This window comes from Furipterus horrens, unplaced genomic scaffold (assembly GCF_987537825.1).
Source record: "Furipterus horrens unplaced genomic scaffold, mFurHor1.1.pri manual_scaffold_6, whole genome shotgun sequence".
Classification (NCBI taxonomy): domain Eukaryota; kingdom Metazoa; phylum Chordata; class Mammalia; order Chiroptera; family Furipteridae; genus Furipterus; species Furipterus horrens.
The window spans coordinates 141,840,289-141,861,665 of record NW_028327176.1 but is presented as its reverse complement, the minus strand read 5'-3'; the positions used below and the strand labels follow the sequence as shown (position 1 = coordinate 141,861,665).

The following is a 21,377-nucleotide window of genomic DNA, read 5'->3' as shown; positions in this document are numbered from 1 at the left end:
AACTTCCCTGAAGAAATTTTCTGAAAACTTAAAATTTTATCATTAGTGACATTAATGATAAGATTAATGTGCTTCACAAATCCCATTAATCTAGTATAAAGTCATAAAAAGATATAAACTTGAAGATTTTAAATAACTGTATATTATAAAACTAGCAACATAATAACCATTTAATTGACTAGAAAAAATGGAAAAAGGGGGACTTGCCAAGTAGGAAATTTTCAGTGCACCTTTAGCCTTGATTAAATGGAGAGAATACTCAGATTCCTTGTGACTACTTTTTTCAAAATATAGATTTTATTATTGTCCTAAGCCACTACTAGTCCATCTCCTTTGCAGCTTCCAAAATTGTGTTGCAAGTGTCACCTCACCAATTCTTTGTGTGTGTGCCTTAAAAAGAAATCTTTCATTTCAGTGGTTTTGGAAGGAGCAGAGGCATCCTGTAACTAGAAGTCTAATTTCTTTTTTATTTCCTTAAAAAAAAAAAAATCGGTTTACTGAATTTGCATATAATAGAATTTGCATGTAGTATAGAATTTGCATTCAATAAAATTCACGTGTAGTTTAATAAGTTTTGATAACATATACAGTCCTGTAACTACCATCAAGATATAAAACATTTCCATTGTCTCAAAATGTTTCCTTGTGGCCTTTCGCAGTTATCCCCTCCCCCATTGCCTAGTGCCTGCACTCACTAATCTGATTCTTTTCCCTTAGCTTTGCCTTTTCCAGGGTATTATATAAATGGAATCATACAATACATAGCCTTTGTCTCTGGCTTCTTTGCCACTTAACATAATGCCTTGAGACTTATTCATACTGTTACCTATATTAGTAGTTCATTCTAATTTCTTTTTTAATATTTTCAAAAATGTGACACGATGCTTCTGTATAAATGTTGACTATATTATATGGTAGATAAGATGGAATCTTACAAATAAGTTTATTATATTTTATGCAGAAAAGAAAGCAGAGGGGATTTATACTAATGCCAGGAAGCAGTTGCTCATTTCTGCTGTTCCAGTTATCCTAATACTCCATCTTAAAAGATTCCATCAGGTAAAAAGTCCCTTTAGTAAAACTATAGTAATTTTCATCAGATGTTTTGTAGAACCCTATGTCTTATAAAATACTGTCAAGGACTAGACACTAATTTATTGAATTTAAAAATTTGCCATATGGAATTTACTACTTTTCAACCATAATAGTTTGCAAGACTTCCCTAATTAAAATTGTTTAATTTGCAATGTTTGAAGATTTGGGTGGTAGAAACCCAAGTGTTGTGTATTTGTTAGTGTGTGCCAGTGAAAAATAAGAATTCTTAAGAGCCCTTAAAAAAAAATAAAGGAACCCTTAGAAGTTAGGAAATAGCAAAGTGCACGTAGCTCTCTGAGCTCTCATTATCCCCGTGTGAGGGCAGTGAGTGCTGGGCATGGGTGACTAGGCCTGAGTGCAAAAGGGCTGCAAGGCAGGCTCCTCCTCTACGGGACTCTGCAGTGGGAGGGAACCTAAATATTTTTAATGTATCAGGTTTTTATCCAGTTTTTTATATTTTTAATTCCATGCCTTATCTCACCTTGTTTTTGCATTTGATAAAATGATTTTAACATTTCTCTGGAAGAATGAATACGTAAAGACACTAAAAGTAGGGATTTTTAAAAATACCTGTTTTAAAATTAAACTAGTAAGTAAAACAGTATGGTCAGAATTGTCAAGTAAAACATAAAGTATAATTTAAAGCTTTTGTGCAATGATAATGAAGTCATCTGAAATCAGTTATTCAATAAAGGACTTGGGGAAGAAAAATAACAGTTGGAGGAAACGAAAGTTTATAGCTATCCTCTGTACCATACACCAATACTATCTTTTGATAAACTTTTTTTTAATTGTGTGAAACAAATTATTGAAAGACTAGAAAAAAGCCCCAGCTGGTATGGCTCAGTGGCTTGAGTGCCATCCTGTGAACCAAAGAGTCACTGGTTCGATTCCCAGTCAAGGCACATGCCTGGGTTGTGGGCCAGGTCCCCGGTTGAGGGCGTGTGAGAGGCAACCACACATTGATGTTTCTCTCCTTCTCTTTCCCCCTCACTTCCCCTCTAAAAATAAATAAATAAAATCTTTTTTTTTAATTTAAAATATTTTAATGTACTGAGAAAGTATACCTAGCATATACATTTTCAAAGGTTATTGTACATTTATTTGAGTCAATAAAACAATTTATAAAATGAAGCCATTTGCACTCTGCAATCTGATTATACAAACTATAATAATTATTGATAATATTCCCTTTTAACAATAAAGGTGAGAACTATACTCTGCACCCTTTTCCATTTATTCAACCCAAGTCATTGCCCACATTAAGAGTTTGAATATCTATTTGTGTTAGACATTCTTCTCTCCTGCCTCCCTCTCTACATTGAGGAGAGCAGTAGAAGATGGTGGTACTAGTTGCTAATCTAAGATAATTAATATAAAAGTAATTTATGGGAGTTCCTGAATACATGAAAATGTGTCATAATAAAAGCCCATTATATGGCTACAGTGTGTAAATCTGGTAAACCACATTCATAGGAAAACCTTAAATACTAGATCATAACTTTTTTCATTAAAAAAAACAAAAACAAAAATGAAAAAAGACTTCAGTGGTTCACCAGAATCTAAAAGATCACATCCAAATTTCCTATAACATTCAAAACCCTCTTTAGCATAGTCCCAATTTACAATTCCAAAATTACCCCAAACTCACAACAGATATTTTTCATACTATAGTAGTCTCCTCACTACCCACTAAAGATGTCCCCTTTCCACTTCTGTACCTTTCTTTTTGTTCACACTTCTTCATATGGTGTGACATGCCTTCCTCTTCAAGTGCTCCTTCAACTGACATGTATTTCCTGAGGACCTATGCTCCTGGAGGCCACCACAACTTCCCATTTCTCCATGAATTTTCTTAGAACTACTTCAGTTCACACAGATCCCTTGAGAACACCCCATGCTCCACAATAAAACACTGGCTGAAATGAACTGGAATTCCAATATTGTAGCAGCCTCCTGTGTCTCCCATTTTAAAAATCCCTTTCAAACTCTCTCCTGCTAAGGTGATAGGAGAGATCTTAACCTACTCAATGACAATGACAGTTTAATAAATAAAATCTTAAAAAAAAAAAACAAAAACTAGAAAAAACTAACATGGATATCAACCTGACCTCTGTATGGGAGATTTTCTAAGTATAAAACTCCTAAAAAAAATACCAGGAGAAAAGATTGAAAGCTTTGATTATATATTGGGTTGGCTAAAAAGTTCGTTTGGTTTTTTTCCTAAGATAGCTCTAGTAGCGGTTAGTTGTCTTTAACTTCATTCGAAACAATTTTACTAGATTGTATTGTGACATCCATCATATCAGCATGCATTTTAAAAAAGCGTATCAGAATTGGTGAATTTTTGTGTAGCCATTTTGATATTGAAGAGAGAAGAAAATACACAACATTTTCAGCATATTATGCTTTGTTATTTCAAGAAAGGTAAAAACACAACTAAAACACGAAAAAAGATTTGTGCAGTGTATGGAGAAGGTGCTGTGACTGATCAAACATGTCAAAGGTGGTTTGTGAAGTTTTGTACTGGAAATTTCTCACTGGATGATGCTCCACAGTCAGGTAGACTAGTTGAAGTTGATGGCAATCAAATTGAGACATTAGTGAGAACAATCAGTGTTATACCATGTGGGAGATAGCTGACATACTCAAAATATACAAATCAGTAGTTATTGGTGAAAATGAAAAACGTGTCTTTTATTTTATGGATAAAAACTAAATGGGCTTTTTGGCCAACCCAGTATATCCGCAACATTTCAGGTGAGCCACAGATGGATAGGAAGAGATGTTTCTCTACACTTTTCGTCTCAATCCAAAGAAAGATTAGGTTAAGTTCTTAATTTTTTATAGGTGAGGTTATAGAAACTTAACAGAAATGAAATGGCTGTGGAGAGCTGATGTATCATGTCTCACTAGATCAGAATGCCTAGTTGAAGGTGTGTATCTGCAGTGACTCTGTGTGAACAAGATAGGGTCATGCCAGATCTGAGAAACTAATTGCAGGATGTACCACAGTTATTTTATATTTGGTAATTGTATCTCTTTTTAGGAATAACTCACAGAAAGAATACATGCCCTTACAAGGGAAATCATCTTTGTCCCTTCTTGCTCTCAGGCTAAACGTAATGTCAGCAAAGTCACGTTCTCATTCCCACAGATGGGGAATTATAGGGAGCAGACTATAAGCAATGTCTCTACTTCTAGTCTTTTACTGTCTCTGAAAGTCTGTTTCTCCATAGTAACTTCAGAGCTGTGGATGAATCATTCACAACAGGATAAAGATCTTTGTCATAAATATATCAAGTGATTAACATTGTAAATATGTAAATAACTCTTAAAGATCAATAAAAAAACATCAAGACCCTAATAGAAAAATGGTGAAGAACATGAATTGACAGTTCATAGAAGAAGTAAAAATTCCAAGGAAGTATGAAGAAAAAGGTTCATCCTTTCAAGCAAAACAAATGTAAAATAAAATGACAGATTCTTTTTTTAACTTGTTCAGATTGGCACATATATGGTTGTGTTGATAAGAATGAAGTGAGATATAGGCACTCTCATGTTCATCAGTGGGAGTGTAGGTTGGTTAACACCTAGAAAGTAATTTAATAATGTATTTCAAGAAAAATTAACTAATGTTTTGAATAAAACAATTTTTGAATAAAAGTATTGCTTTTGACTAAGTAATTCTATTTCTAAGAACATATTACAAGGAAATAGAGATATGCACACAAATTTATATCTCTGTCATTATAGATCATGCCAACTGTGAGACCTAGTGCAACTGTCTAGTATGCAGGACATCCTATTTATATTTTAAGGACTTGGGGAAAATACTTACGATACTCAGCTAAAAGGGGAAAAAAAAAAAAAAAAAAGGCCAGAGACTGCATATGCCCAAATAGAAGGCAAGATACTTTCCAAAAGTCATCTCCTAGAAAAAGAGATTCAAAGTGGTTACTAGACTTATTAGAGTGATCACTTTGTAAAGTATATAAATACTGAATCACTATTATATACCTCGAACTAATATAATATTGTCTGTCCCCTATAAGTAAAAAATAATGATTTTAAAAAGAAAAAGAGAGCCCTGGACTGTGTGGCTCAGTTGATTGGTGTCATCTTGCAAACCAAAAGGTTGCAGGTTTGATTTTTGGTCAAGACATATGCCTAGATTACAGGTTCAGTCCCCAGTCAGGGGGCATACAAAAGAGAACCAATCAGTGTTTCTCTCACATGAATATTTCTTTCTCACTCTCTCCCTCTTACCCCCTCTCTCTAAAATCAATAAGCATGTCCTTGGATGCAAATAAAAATAATAATAAAAATATATACTTAACAAAAACTATTTTTAAAAGAGAAAAAAGAAACTTGTCTTATATTAAAGCCCTTTGCAAAGTCTCTCCTATTATGGGGTAGTTTCTGAACCACAAAGTACTGCCTGAGGAGGACACTAATATTAGCCTGAAAGGGTATCAGACAGTGCTGGTATTGGATGCTTAAAGAGGCCACTTAATAAGAAAAATTAAGGTAGACAAATTGAATACAGATAAATAATTACTCCCAAGGTGTGACCTCATGATTTCATGTCAGATATCATGTTAGGAAGCCCTCTAAATATCACTTGAAGAAACGAATAAGTAAATGGGTATATCTTGGTTAAAATAAGCTCTTTTTTTTTCCTTTAAAGAAAGGTAAGAAAAAGGCAACAGATCCACAGTAAAATTATGTCCTTGAAGTAAGTTGTGAAAGCCTTGCATGAAAAGTTACATCTATTAGTTGTTGTCTACTCAAATAATTCAGATTTAAGTATCTTCTGATTCCAGCAGAGTTTCTATTTGTGGGTTTCCAATCCTATGCCTTTGGTGGTCTATCAGCTAGTTTTTAACTATCATTTATATAATGTAAAGTATACATTTTTCAAGTTCTGCCCTTGTACATTAAAAATAGAGAAAGAAGTAGAGCTTATATAAGAATGTGAAAGTTCCTTTTTAAAAAATGACTTTATTTATTTTTAGAGATAGAAAGGGAGGGAGAAAGAGAAAGAGAGAAACATTGATCTGCAAAGAAACATCAATTGGTTGCCTTTTGCACACCCTAGACCACTGGGGACCTAGACCACCACCTAGGCATGTGCCCTGACTGGGAATTGAACCAGTCACCTTTCAGTTTGTGGGACGATGCCCAACCCAGTGAGCCATACCAGTCAGAGCAAGGTTCATTTTGATTTATATAATATATAACATTTACTTTTATTGATAAATGACTTGAATATTAAAATTCTGGCTTTTTGTTTTAATAAATGAATATCACTGAATTTTAGAACTGAAAAGGATCTAATCTAATCCATTTATGTCCATTTTCTTCCTTTATCTAGATGAGGTTGTCTGGAGGCATTAGGTGTTAACCAGTCATTAAGTCAGGCCTAGGCCGCCAGGCTCCTGACTCTTCAACTGAGTATCTTTTTATGACAGCATAAGTATCAATAGCTTAGCTTTTATTACATCAAATTTATTTTTCCCTAAGTGTTGAAAAGCCACAGTGAAAATAATTATTCCCATATTGTTTGTGGTAAAAATGCACGTGTAAACAAACAAAAAAATGATTAAAAACCTAATTATATATCAATTTTGGACTATTCATTAATCATGTTTTTATATCCATGAAAAAAACTGACTTCTGTAATTCCTTCTCTTAGTTTTAATTAACAAATAAGGATTTAGATTGAGTTTGTTGCATTAAACATTTTTTGGTCTTTTTTAGGCTGGGCTGAGCCTTCGCAAGGTGAACAGACATGTAGATTTTCCACTTATGCTTGATTTAGCACCATTCTGTTCTGCTGCCTGTAAGGTACAGTATATTATTAAAATACTTAATTGACTTGCGAAAGATACGCTTATAGTATCCTATGATTATTTGTTGTACCATGCTTCTCTTTAAAAAAAAAAGCTCTGAAAGGGAATTTTATAGTTAGTGAAGGTAAATCACTAAAATGTGGAACGTTTAACATAGTGAATATGACTTTTGGGACATAGATTAAGGGAAAGTCAAAAAAGATGCATAAAGCACAAGCCCTAGTGGTCATGAAGATTAAAGCTGCTTGTGATTGCTACTAGAAGCAGACAGCTGCTGAGAAAAGTAAGCAGATTTTGTGTCTTCTTCTGGTCCTTGTGAATGATAGGCTTCCATGGCAGTAGTTTTAGCATTTGTGGAGTTCTTTATCTTTTGAAAATCAATACACTAGTACATTGGTTTTTATTCTATTTCAGCTGCACTATTGAGAATAGTGTACTTGTCAGCTGAGCATAATATTTAAACATTACTAAAACTTTAAAAATAGGTGTAGAAAGCAGACTGGTTTATAATTGCTTGTACTTATATGTAAGAACTGTGTAGGTGAAATAGTTGACGTTGGCTTCCTTTAGGGAACCAAACAGTTACAGGGTAACACATTGTCGTGTTCCTGTTCATGATTACTTGTTAGCAGTCTAGGTTTTGCGGTATGTAAGAGAATGCTTATTAGACTTAATATTTTTAATACATTGATCAATCAAAATAAAATGTCTTAAATACAATTTTTCAGTGACTCTAGTTCATGTGTGGAATGCCAGCACTATCTGTCAATTATTAAGTCAGTATTCATAGAATTTGATAATGTATTAAATAAAATGAAATTTAACAAGCTCTGTATTAAATTTATGAAAACATTTAAAGGTACCTTTTATGAATAATTTCCAACATACACAAAAGTAGACAGAACAGTACGATGAACCTCTAGCACCCGTCACCTAGCCCTAGAACCTTAGATACATGGCCAGTCCTGCCCCATCCACATGCTTCTCCTGCTATGTTGTTGTTGTTGTTGTTGTTAGTATTATTTTAGTCCTCAACTGAGAATATGTTTATTGATTTTAGAGAGAGGAAGGGGGAAACATCAATATGAGAGAGAAACATCAATCAGTTGCCTTCTTGTACAAACCCTGACTGGGGATCGAATGTGCAACTTAGGTATGTGCCCTGATCGGGAATCAAACCCGTAACCTTTTGGTGTACAGGGATGATGCTCCAACCAACTGAGCCACCTGGCCAGGGCTAAAGCATCATTTTATTCATAATATCACACTATGTATTTCTAAAAGATAAGAATCATTCCTTACATTTTAACATAACCACTATACCGCTCTCACACTAAAGCAAATGAACAATTTCTTCATATCATTTAGTGTATGTATTTCTAATTATATCATAAATAAAAAATCTTAAATGAATTCATATCCAAGTGAGGATTGCACATTATAATTGGATAATGTCTTTTAGTCTCTTTTAACATACAGTTACCCTCTCCTTTCTCTCTCCCCTTGAATTCCCTTCTTGCAAATTATTTGTTGAAGAAACTGGGCCATCTTTCTGGCGGTTTCCCATAATTTAGATTTTGATGATTGTTCCTCTGTCCTCTTTATATACCACAAATAGGTAGCTGGATAGTTGGATCTGGAGAGGCTTGAACAGATTCAGGTTTGATGTTCCTTAATTTATTTTTAAAATTTTTTCTGGCAAAGCTATTTCATAGGGAGTGTTTAATCAGGTGGCACAGAATGCAGTTATCTTTTTATGATAGCAACTGATGTTGCAATGTTAGATTCATGAGTTCATTAAGAATTACAGAATTGTGATATTTTAATTCTGTCATTCTTTCCTCATTTATTAGCTAGAATATTTCTGTATAAAGAGATATTCCTTTCATCTCTTTAGTTATCTTATGGTATAGTCCTAATAGAAAAGAGAGGGTAAATGCTTGATTCTTTCCCTACCCCCTTTTAAATTAGTTTGCAGAATAATGAATAATTCACTAGCACCCTCAAACTGTGACCAATTAATTTATGATTATGAATTCATGGATTTAAACACATTAGATATGTTTCAATTTACTACACTTTCCTTTTTATTTGTGTTGAATATGTTTGTCTAATGTATCTATATTACTGGCTACTGAAAGCCAGTTAAGTTGGGTTCCAGGTTTTTTGACATGACCCTGGTGGTTCTTCTAGAAATGATCATGCCACCAACTGGATATATTCTTCATTAATTTTTTAATTTTGATTTTTAGGGAATGTTTTTTAAATTTAACTTTTTCAAACTTTGTTTAATAATTATATAAAATATTTACAAAGGTCCAAAGTCAAATGTATCATAGTATTGGAACAAAGCAAGTTTAATTCAAATAAATGTCATTTTTCTCCATGTCGGTTCCACCTGTTTCTTCCTCCTCTTATAGATAAACATTGCGTAAAAATTATGGTTTATTTTTCTACTAGTTTTTTAAAATATATAAGCAGGTAGGTATGTATATATGGATCTCTCTCTTAAATAATCATAGCTTACAATATGTGTCCTTTTTTCTACCTTTTTCTTACCATTATATCCTGAAGATTATTTCAAAGCAGTATTTAGAGATAGTCTGCACTCTATTTTTCAAGCAGTGTAATACTCTGTTGTATGGACAGATAATAGTTTATTCAACCATTCTTCAGTTTATGGACATATGGGCCTACTCCAGTTTTTTGTTAATACAAACACTTGTGCAATTAGTAGTGTGGTGCATGCCTTTTTACACTTTGCTTATGTACCTATGAGATAGAATCCTAGAAATAGTATTGATAAATACAAGAGTAATACATAGGTAATTTAGCTTGATAACATTAAATATTCCAGCATAGGGTTGTACCACTTTGCATTCCGAGCTGTAGTGTATGTGAATACCTTTTCCCCACAGCACATCCAACAAAGGATGTTGTCAAGCATTTGCCAGTCTATATGTATGGAAAATTATCTCTGTATTTTTAATATGTTAATCTCTTAAGTAAGTAGGATGTACATTTGACTTAATTTTCCTTACAATAATATTTCAGTATATATAACTTTTTTGTCTAAAGAATGTAACTGTGGGAGAGCAAGTTCTCTATGGTCTGTATGGCATAGTGGAACATAGTGGCTCAATGAGAGGAGGTCACTACACCGCGTATGTGAAAGTGAGAACACCCTCCAAGAAATTATTGGAACATATCACTGGAAAGAAAAGTGTACCTGGTATGTTATATTGAGTTTATTTTGTTCTTAAAAGCAAATGAATTTATTCTTCCTTTTCTAGGAGAGGTAAGCTATTTCATGAATAACTCAGGTGAATTCACTTTGTTAATGTTAAGTGAGAAATATATGTAAGAGTACTAAATAATCTTAAACAATCTTAAATATAAGTGATCTGAAGTGATACAATTTTTCAGGGTATTGCATCATCATGTATGGCAGTGCAGTGACATTTTACTTAACAGTGCCAAAAGTTTTTGAAGACATATCAGGTCCTCAGAATAGAGTTGAAGTTGAAAATTTGCTGACTTTGCTTATGGATCAACCAACTAACTTTGATTTTTTGTTCTCTTTTAGTGAAAATGATTTTTCTCAAACAATGCATATTTACATGGCTACCTAATATTTCACTAGATTTTGAAAGTAAAATGATAGTAATAACAATGCTTTGGAAGCGTTAGTTCTTTTTAGAAGAAACAGACTTATGCAATAAGATCTAGCATTAGATAAATATGGTTTGTGATGAATATGTCATTGCTTATAATGTAGAGTAAGAACATGCTTACTGTAAAGTGATACTTCTGTTTTGTTTTGCTAGGTTTGAAAGAACCGAATAGTGAATCAGCAGGCCAGTGGGTCCATGTTAGTGACACTTATGTGCAGATGGTTCCAGAATCAAGAGCACTTAGTGCACAAGCATATCTTCTTTTTTATGAAAGAATATTTTAATTATTTGTTAATTATTAAAGATAAGGATTATTTAGATCACTTTTATTTATATGCTGCAATGATAACCATAATAAGCAATGTGCCTTTGTAGTCTATTCTCTTTCTGTAGCAATAGCATGTCTCTCAATTGCTCCTGAACATTTTTACCATTTTGGTGGATCCTCTTAAAGTAAATTAAACTTAGTCAATGCTTTTAAATTTATATTTTTTAAGATAAATGTAAACACATGTTTTAAAAAATGTTCGTCCTGAAACAAAACTAGAATTTACAGTAGTAGAGGAAACTCCTTTATTATGTGGATTATTTTTATAAGCATTCAGAAATGATGCTGGCTAAATCCGATCCTTCCTTAAACAGTGCTACCCAAATGTGAGTCACATACCACCTTTCTGATATATATGTATCTCCCATGCCATTATTTACTTAAACTTCTTAAGCTTTTTTTAAAATTCTTTTTTTTAAAGATTTTATTTATTTATAGAGAGGGGGGAAGGGGGGGGAGAAAGAGAGGGAGAGAAACATCTTTGTGTGGTTACTTCTTGAGTGTCCCCAGGTGGGGGCATGTGCCCTGACTGGGAATCGAACCAGTGACCCTTTGGTTCACAGGTTGGTGCTCAACCACTGAGCCACACCAGTCAGGGCTTAACCTTATTTCTTAGCTATACTTTTTTTTAACTGTATCCCTGTTTTGAGCATACTCACATTTTATATGCTAGTTGTATTTTTTATAATAAACCTTAAAATAAATATGTAACTACCAAAGAAAAATTGTTCATTCATGTAGCACTTCACTTAAAATCATCTCAGGACTATCCAGTGGTATATGTATGCTGCTGTGTGGGAAACATTGCTATCACATATACTTACATAATTGGCATGGTGACCTTGTTTTATTTTGTATGATTCAGCCATTTAAAAAGTATCGATATACCTTCAGTAATATGGATTTGCAAATAACATATTGATTAGCTTTGCAAATAACATATTGATTAGCTTATTGCTTTGAGGTTTGGAGAACTAGAAAAAATTGAAATATTTTATCAACATATTATTTGTAACCTATTCATGGTGGGGTTGAGGATAATTTGCAAGTAATTAGCCTAGGTCAAACTACAATTATAGATAATTTTAACACACAGAATTGATAACTAGAAGTTGTTAATCCATATAAGACCATAGGATAACTTTGAAATATAAATTACCAAATTAAGTTTGTAAATGATAGACACTTACATTCTTATTATATTTAACAGGGAAGTATAATATATTTTTAGTGCTGTAGATCAGTAAATAGTAATCATGGTTTTAGGGCTTTGCAATCACTTTGTATTCAACAAGCATCATTAATAAGTTCAAGTGAGTTTAGCTTTTATTTTAATGGGGCATGAAGTTGACATTTGTGATTTTCTGTTTAAAGAATTAAAGTTATTATGGTTTTTCTCCTAGAATACAAATTATTAAGCTGTCAAAACTTGGCAAAAAAATATTACTATTACTTGCACTTAAATTGTAAAAATAATCACTACTTTGGTGTCACTATTCAATCAAAGCATCATAATCATTAGTACCAATGAATGATACTACATACAGGCAGATGCTGGATACATGCTTAGTCCTAGTTAATTCCCTTGGGAAGGAAGGATATGAATTGTGGTTGGAGATAATTGTGGAAGTATTTAACCAAGACTTGGTTTATATATAAATTACCAAGGTTACTAGAGCTACCTTTTGATATATGGATGAATGGAATTGTGATTATTGTTAAAGATGATAATAATATACAAAATGAACAGCTTAAAAGTATCAGGGCATAAATTCTATTTTTAAGCTTTTGCAATTTCATTAGTAGTGTTTTCCTTTATTTTTAACAGTGAAATGATGTAGAAATATATCTTTATATTATAGGTTAATCTGCAAACTCAGGTTGTTTGCCTATAAAATGTAATTTAAACAGTGTTAAATTAGTATTTCTGTTTAATTGTAATCCATTAACATTGAAGGTTTCAGTACCAAAGGAGTGATTTTTTTTTTTTTAGAAATACTAGTTGTTAAATCTCTGTATTCAAGTCTGCCATCTTGGTAATGACAATTACCATTCACTCACCCAAATGTAAATATTGTCACCTCATTTTTTTCTCCTAGAAAAGATATATTAAGAGGCATGCACTTTTCATTGGATGGTGGTCACTTGCTTCTTGTATCATTGATAGAAAAAAGAAAAGAGAGGGAAGGAGGACGGGAGAGAGAAAGAAAGAAGGGAGGGAAACAAACAAGAGCATTCTTTTCTGTTGCCTTTTGTCTTAAACCTTACACCGCTAAGGTCAGAGACCTTAAGTGATAGGTGAGGGCCAGAATCAAGGAAAGTGCCTAGTTCCTCATTTTATTGATTGGGTGCCAGGAAGTGCATCACTGCTGTGTTTGTTAAATAGGAGATACTTAAAACTTTATTCTGAGTACCAGTGACTCTGCTTTTTCATCGATACATTGTAGCTTCAGAATATTACATCGGTACTGAAGTACTGCAGTTGTTTTTATATTGTAACTTCACATTTATTCATTATGTATATCTGCTGTTGGTCAGGCACTATGCTGACACTATTTTAACATGTTTTAAAATGGAAAGGTTTATATAAGTTTTAGACATTATCCCATAAGTAACACACAAATAAAATACTTTTATTTTCATTTCCATAAAGTTAAATGAGCTAATTCTAAAATCTCTTTTTTCTTCTTCTTCTCCTTCTTTTTCTTTTCCTTTTTTTTTTTTTTTTTTTTTTTTTGTGGCATAGGCTTTATGAATGCTTTTCCAGGTTTGTTGATAATGGAATAATTTTTATCTTGAAACCTAAGAATTTTCTAATGATAGCTTTGTAAATGGAGAAAGTATGTTAAGTTACACATGGGTCTGCATTTAAATTTTGGTTTTTATTTTGAATATTTCCAAAGCACATTTGCAGGGGTACAAATTTGTGAAGCTACTATAATAACAATAGTTTCCAGATGACCTCAGGAAACAGAACAAATAAGTGAGAATGTTTACAGATCTTCAAAAACACCAACCATAGTGTTTGGCCAAATGAATTTAAAAAGTAAGAGAAGTTTCACTAGCTTTATTTCAATACTGGTTTAGAAGATGTGTCTAATCCCAGTTTCCCCTAGTTTTTTCATATTTAAGATGATAAAATTTTGATTGTGTCAATTATGAGAATATTTTTGACATAACCAAGTATATGTCTCTATTTACAATTTTGTCGTTTAATGTTTTTAAACCTGATGTGAAGACCACCTTTATGGGTGGCCAAGGAGAGTGTTAGTTTGATGTCAGCTTGAAGAGCAGTTATTTGATACCTGTTTTCTCATTTATATGTGCCAACAGAGCTATTTTGCAATATAATATTTAATAGCTCTTAGCTCGCATGTGATTTTACTCAGTGATTTTATACAATAACTCATCAATAAGACTTACTGAAGATTAAGCTGTGAAATGTATCACCTTCATCTAATTTTTGTAGTATATAACATTCTGTCTACTTAAATTTGTTCTTAATTTATTTATCTGCATGTTACCTGATAAATAAGCCTAAACCAAATGTTATGTGCAATAAAATTGAGCATTTATATATTATATAATACATAAATAAAGACTATTTTTAGATATTTAAAATGTTATGGTTGATGTAAAATTCATCAATTCAAATTTGTTTAAAAGATAATTGTATTTTTAATTTTGAGTAACATTGGATAATATATCATTCCTACTGTTGTATCTTTATTTTTTTGCAGTGGTTTTAGAAAATAGCTATGTAACTTATTGAGAATTATTTTGATATTCCTGTATAAAAATGCATAATAAATATTAAATTCTCATTTACTTTGTTTTAAGATTGGTCCTGGAGTTTTTGCAGTGCATATCATTGACAGACTATTTTATCTATCAACATTGTATTTACTTACTTAGCTATATTCAAAATATCCTTCATATTTTAGAAATACACTTTCAGAATAAAATATCTTACAATGAGCCACTTTTATGCAGATTCAATCTCTACCATGGGTAAGTCTTCATCCTTTTCTATGTTTCTCAAAGTACTTGAGTTATTTAGTCAGGATAATTCATTAGGTAATATTTTGTTTATTTGCGTTTAACATTTTTTGGATCATGTAGCTCTTTGAGATTATGGTGAAAGTTATAGCCTATCTTCAATGTGTTCAATAATAAGTATTTATTGAATACCTGCTGTGTGGTAGGCATTGGTGGTACATCACTGAATGCAGGAAACAGAACTCTCTCCAAGAAGTGAGGAAATAAGCATTCAAAGAGTAAGGAGCCCTGACCAGTATGGCTCAGAAAGTTGGAGCATTGCCCCATAAACCAAAAGCTCATGAATCTGATTCCCAGTCAGGGCACATGCCTAGGTACTGGATTTAGTCTCCAGCTGGGACACGTAGGAGAGGCAGCTGATCAGTGTTTCTCTCCCTCTGTCACTCTCTCCCTCCCTTCCCCTCTCTCTAAAAATTAATTTAAAAAAATTTTTTTTAAGATTAAGGAAAAATAAATCAAATGGCAAATGACATGAAGAAAAGTCAAGCAACTTATCCACAGAACCATATGGGAATTAAGGTCCTACTTGTCCCAAAGGGAAGCTATGAGTGTTGAGGGAAGAGGAGGTTTTAATTTTCAGGCCCTCGTCTGCTAGTGGCAGTATAAAGTTGGGAATGAAAAATATATGCACCAGATTTTTATACACAATTTCAGAGGTTCATGAATCCCCTGAAGACCATTTCCATATATTTTTAAAGTTGGACTCAAGCAGGAATATCCAGAATGTTTGCATTCCCATTTGTATGTAGATAAGGCTGATTATGCCTCAGTAACAAATAACTCCACATCCCAGTGGCTTAAAACAACAAAACTTTATTTCTTTCTTACCCAGAGTCCACTGTGAGTCTTGGCAATCTGTAAAGACAACTAAATATTTTCCAACTGATGACTGTAATCTAGGCTGATTGTCTTGTGATTCTATCTTTCCAATACCAGGCATCTCCACTATGGCAGGGAAAGTGAGCTTTAAAATGTCTTGCACCAGCAATTAAATTCTTCATATTGGATGGGGCACTCACAACCCATTGGCCAGAAGTAGTCACATGTCCCTGCCTACTTACAAGTAGGGATGGGTAAGATGGGTAGGAAAGAGTAGGTCTCCCATGGGTTCAGAAAAAAAAAAGAATGCATGTGTGAGTGCACCAGAAGTCTCTCATAATCCACCCCCTAGTCACTAAGTACTCACTGGGCAGGTCAGTTGGTTGGAGAGTCGACCCAATATGCCAAAGTTGCAGGTTTGATTACTGATCAGGGCACATGCAAAGAAGCAACAAATGAATGCATAAATGAGTGAAACAAACAAAAAATCAATGTTCCTCTCTCTCTCAAATCAATAAATTTAAAAAAACAAACACCCACACACACTTTAAAAAAAGCACTTGCTCATTCTTCTTTCTACACTTGGAATATAGTGACTCCTCTTCAAGCAATACAACCACAAAGTTCCATCCAGGCAGTTTCAGTTCTTAAGTGCTACATCTGGTCTGGATGTTGCTTCCACAGGGCTGGAGACCTAGGATCCATAAGGATATTTCCACATCCTTACTGTACAGTGGTGCAATGGTAAAACCTTAACAACAATACAGAAGGGGAAGAACAGAAATATTATCAGGGTCTCTTACCTTGGGCGTGGGAATGTTTGTGGTTAGACCTTTTTTTCTGTTAACTAAGAATTCACTTCTCCAACATTCTCACCACCTTCTAAAAGGATCTTATTTTTATTGTCTTCCTTGACTGCATCTGAATGGCAATTGAGGAATATGCCATCCTTGGGAATTGCACAGTTTTTTTTTCAGTCTGGTTTCCTAGATAATTGGGACTCGAGTTTGTTTGATTGTTTGTTTGTTTAATTTCAGAACAATCACTAGTGCTTTTAGCCAAGATTTACAGTTTCTTTTCCGGTACAACTCTAAAGTAGGCATTTTATCTGCTCCCAGTGAGATTTACATGCCAATAACCATACCATTTTAAGATAAGTAGTTCTTGGGTTGGCTATATTTCTCTGATTTCCTACCTCCATTCCTCTCCTGACTTTCTGACAGGTATATTCTGTCTATGATGGGAGAGCCATCCACTTAACCACAATTTCATCCCCAGGCATTTTTTTTCCCCCCAAGTGAGGAGAAAAAATAATCCATTGAAAACTTTTCTAAAATAAATATGAAGTTCATATTCTTAGTTATGATCTCTGCTGCAAGGCTGAGTTTTAATGATTCTTTGTCACTTAGGGGCTTTCTCAAGTTTCCCTTCCTGAGAGTTGAAAATACAACCATGTGAGGCTCAGAATTTCTGGTTATCTCTGCTTCCTTGTTTCAGGTTTTACAAATTAACCATTCCTTTCTGAGCTCCATTCTTATAATGACCTTGCCAAATGGCATCCAATAGCACCCAACACACACTGTCTTATTTTTCAAGTTTTTTCCCTTGTTCGAAACTCACTAGGTACATTTTCTGCCTCCCAGATTATTGTGGGTTAGAGTTACATCAAATGTTTTACCACTGTATAATGTGAAGTGCCATGTTTCTAGCTTCTATTAGCTTTCTGTGTATACAACAAACCTCTAAGCTAATGCCACATATTTTTGGTTCTTTGAGCAACACCCATCTCCCATGACCAATATCTGTACTTGTCGGGATAGGCTAGACTTATGCTGTGTTAACAAACGACTTCAGAATCTTGGCAGCTTATTCTGTGATCATTGCAGCTTTTTGCTGATTTGGGGCTCTTTCTGGCCACTGTTTCCCATGGGGTAACTCAGTGATCCAGGATGACAGGGAATACACCAACCTTAGCTACATTATCTGAAACATGTAGCCTTCTTGGTTGATGTGACAGTGCATCAGGTCCAGAAATGACAGTCATCACTTAACCCACAGCTAATTGGCCAGAACTAATTCACAAAGTCCTCCCTAACTTTAAGTTAGAAAGATGCTGTCTTCTGTGTGCTACATCTGTGGAACATCAGATATTGGTGAACACTAATAATGTCTATGACATCATACAAATGAATTAAGTATAGAAACAGAACAGTAGTTTGAATCCCACAAGATTTTAGGTAAGAATATGCCTGTCAGTGAACAGAGTAGGTTTATCTTACTTTCTCCAATCTGGTCTAAATGGCTATTACCTATATAAAGCCCAGTTTGGTTCATTTTTAAGTAACTGAAGTAACTATTATTTTATATTCTCCTCATACTTCCTTATGCCAGATACTACTATCTAGGAGATGCTTAAGTAATAATAGTACTTAAGAATTAAAAGAGTTGTAATTTATAATAATTTGCTTGTAGCATATTAGCTTTAATTACTTTTCTCCTCTGTTGTATTTTTATTGTGGTAAAAATATATAAAATTTACTATTTTAACCCTCGTAGATGTACAATTCAGTGGCATTATGTACATTCATAATGTTGTATAAACATCACCATTCTTTTCTAGAACCCTCTCCTAATCCCATACAGAAACTCTGTACCCATTAAATAACTCCCCAATCCTCTTTTCCTTCAACCTCCAGCAACTGTTATTCTACTTCCTGTCTCTGAATTTGCCTATCCTAGATACCTCATGTAAGTGCAATTTTACAATGTGTCCTTTTGTGTCTGTCTTGTTTCACTTAGCATAATCTTTTCAAGGTTCATCCATGTCATACCATGTATTAGAATTTCACTTTTTTTTAAGGCTGGCTAATATGTTATTGCATGTACAGGTAACCCCCATATAACATGGTTGTTAGGTTCCTAACAAATGCCATGTAACGTGAATCCATGTTATACAAAACAAAGAAATAGTACAAAAAGGGGGGGTTAGGTTCCAAAAATTAAAAAACATACTATTACATTTTATAATTTAAGAGAAATATCTTTGTTAAAGCAATTTTCATCAAAAGTATTACATATTAATATGAATTAATAATGTTTTCTTCATCATAACTACTAAGCTCCATTAACCAAATGCGTTTTCTTTTTGACAAGATATCTTCATGCTCTGAACTTTCTTCAGCATTATCTTGATTTCTATGCTCTTCTTTTTGGAAAAAACCTGTCATTTTAGATTGATTGCTTTTAGCCGAGAGATCTTTACAAATTTCGTTATACGGTGCTAAGCACTTTTGAAGTTCTTTCTTAAACTTTCTGCTCCTTTCAGTGCAAGGAATTTCATTTAAGAAATATGACTTTAACTGTTTGGCTAAGACCAGGCCTTTCTTTATGCTTTTTAGACTAAACTGACACAATGTATTCACTCAAATGAAAACTTTAAATGAATTATCTTTTGCTCTTAAAAGCTTTTATCACGTTCAATATTGTACGGGGATAACCCTAATTTTGTGGTATTCAGGAGTTTTCCCCAATTCTCTATGTTAGAGCGAAACTGTGTTATAGAAGTACCATGTTATCCAGGGAATACCGGTATAACAACCTGTAGCACAACTTTAAATAATTTTTATTCTTAAATTTTAAAATGGATGCGATATGAAATTTAATAATATTATAAAGATTTAATTTTAGAGAAGCAGGAATATTTCCTAATTCTGTATCTTCAACATCTCATTTAACTTTTTTCCTTTTTACCTTGAAGATAACTTGTTTCCATAATGCAAAGTACTAACTTGAACATACTCCCCCAATCCTTGACTTTTCTACTTCAATACTCTGCAAACTGGGGAAGTTAAGAAATTTAATTTACAAAGTCTGCTAATTGCTAGACTGGCAAAATGAGGCTGCTGAGCATTCTGGTCAAGGTACACAGTGACCAGATGGCAGCAGATCATATATATGGCAGCTGCTCAGACACTTGAACATTAAAACATTCTGAGAAATTTTGGTGTTGAAATACATGTATGTGCCTGATGTCTCCTTCAGTCATAACATGGGGAACCCCTAGGTGATAGTGATGAGGGAAAGGGAAACGATACTGTAAAATTCATTTCCTGGTCTGGAAAACAGTGATTGCTGAGAGTGTCTCATGGAACTGGCACAAGGAACAAAATTTAGCAATGGGTTTCCAAAATTATTGACCCATATTGGGGTCATTGTTCAAATATTAATTCAATTATTTAACAAATAAATTTTTTGTGCTATGCTGTATGCTGGCCAGTTGAAAAGCAGAGATGAAAAAGCTTTATCAAAAAATGCTTCAACTTTACTAGAGAAAGAAGCAAACAATTGCAGGATGATTATAGGAGGCAAGAACATATGAAAGTTTCACTAGAGCAACCAACCAGGTTTTACAGAGAAAGAACATTTCTCGGATTAGGATGTTTCTCAGAAAAATAAACTTGAAAATCAGGGCCTATGCAGAAAATTTGGAAAATGAAGAAAACCACAGAGCAGAATTAGAGATCAATAAAGTGGTTTTAAAAAGCATGTTATACTATGTGTAGTTTTGTGTATGTGTGTGTTATGTGGAAATTAGGGAAAGGGTCAAAGGAATGGAATTTCCTTTTCCTTCAGTAATATCTTCATGCACTCACAACACTGTGTTTCCAGGTGTAATTAGTGAATGTTTCTACCAAGATGGAGTTTTATTTGGAGGGCCACTTGGATTTGGTCAACAGATCTTTAACTATTGAGGACTTTCTTCTAAAACTGATCCAGTTTTATTAAGGAAGATTGAATTTTATGCAAATAGCATCTATATTCTTACATCATATTTACCTTCTATTGGGTTGGCCAAAAAGTTTGTTTGTTTTTTACATAAGATGGCTCTAGTAGCACTTAGTTGTCTTTAACGTCATTCAAAGCAATTTTGTTAGATTGTATTGTAACAGCTGTCATATCAGTGTGCATTTTTTAAAAAGTATCAGAATTGGTGAATTTTTGTGTAGCCATTTTAATGTTGAAGATGGAAGAAAAGCAACATTTTCCAGCATGTTATGCTTTATTATTTCGGGAAAGGCAAAGATGCAATTGAAATGAAAAAAAAAAAAAAAAAAAATTGTGCAGTATATGGAGAAGGTGCTGTGACAGATCAAAGATGTCAAAGGTGGTTTGTGAAGTGTCATGCTGGAGATTTCTCATTGGACAATGCTCCACAGTCAGTCTAGTTGAAGTTCATAGAGATCAAGTCGAGACATTAAGAACAACGATTATACCACGCAGGAGATAGCTGACATACTAAAAATATCCAAATCAATAGTTATTGCTGAAAACGAAAGATGAGGTTTTCATTTTACAGAAAATACTAAATGGATTTTTGGCAAACCCAATATAGACATATAACTGTTTACTGTGATTTGCTATTTCTTTTGTACCATTCCCAATGAAACAATTTAGATACTTGATGCATTTTCTTCAGTGATACAAAAGTTTAATGTTACTCCCTAGCAAGGCACTTTGTAACTTGTAGATTGTAGCCTGGAAATCGAT

General features: G+C 33.5%; 1 protein-coding gene across 1 annotated transcript in view; it reads left to right on the top strand.

Moving 5' to 3' along the window:
• Positions 1-10,986, top strand: part of USP45 (ubiquitin specific peptidase 45) — a 60,539-nt gene extending 49,553 nt beyond the window's left edge. Inside the window, exons 14-17 of the mRNA XM_090280564.1 lie at positions 962-1,059; positions 6,859-6,945; positions 10,029-10,182; positions 10,778-10,986. Coding sequence (XP_090136690.1) covers positions 962-1,059; positions 6,859-6,945; positions 10,029-10,182; positions 10,778-10,908 — 470 coding nt within the window. The 3' untranslated portion in view covers positions 10,909-10,986. The remainder of the gene's footprint in view (positions 1-961; positions 1,060-6,858; positions 6,946-10,028; positions 10,183-10,777) is intronic.
• The last annotated feature ends 10,391 nt before the right edge of the window (positions 10,987-21,377 follow it).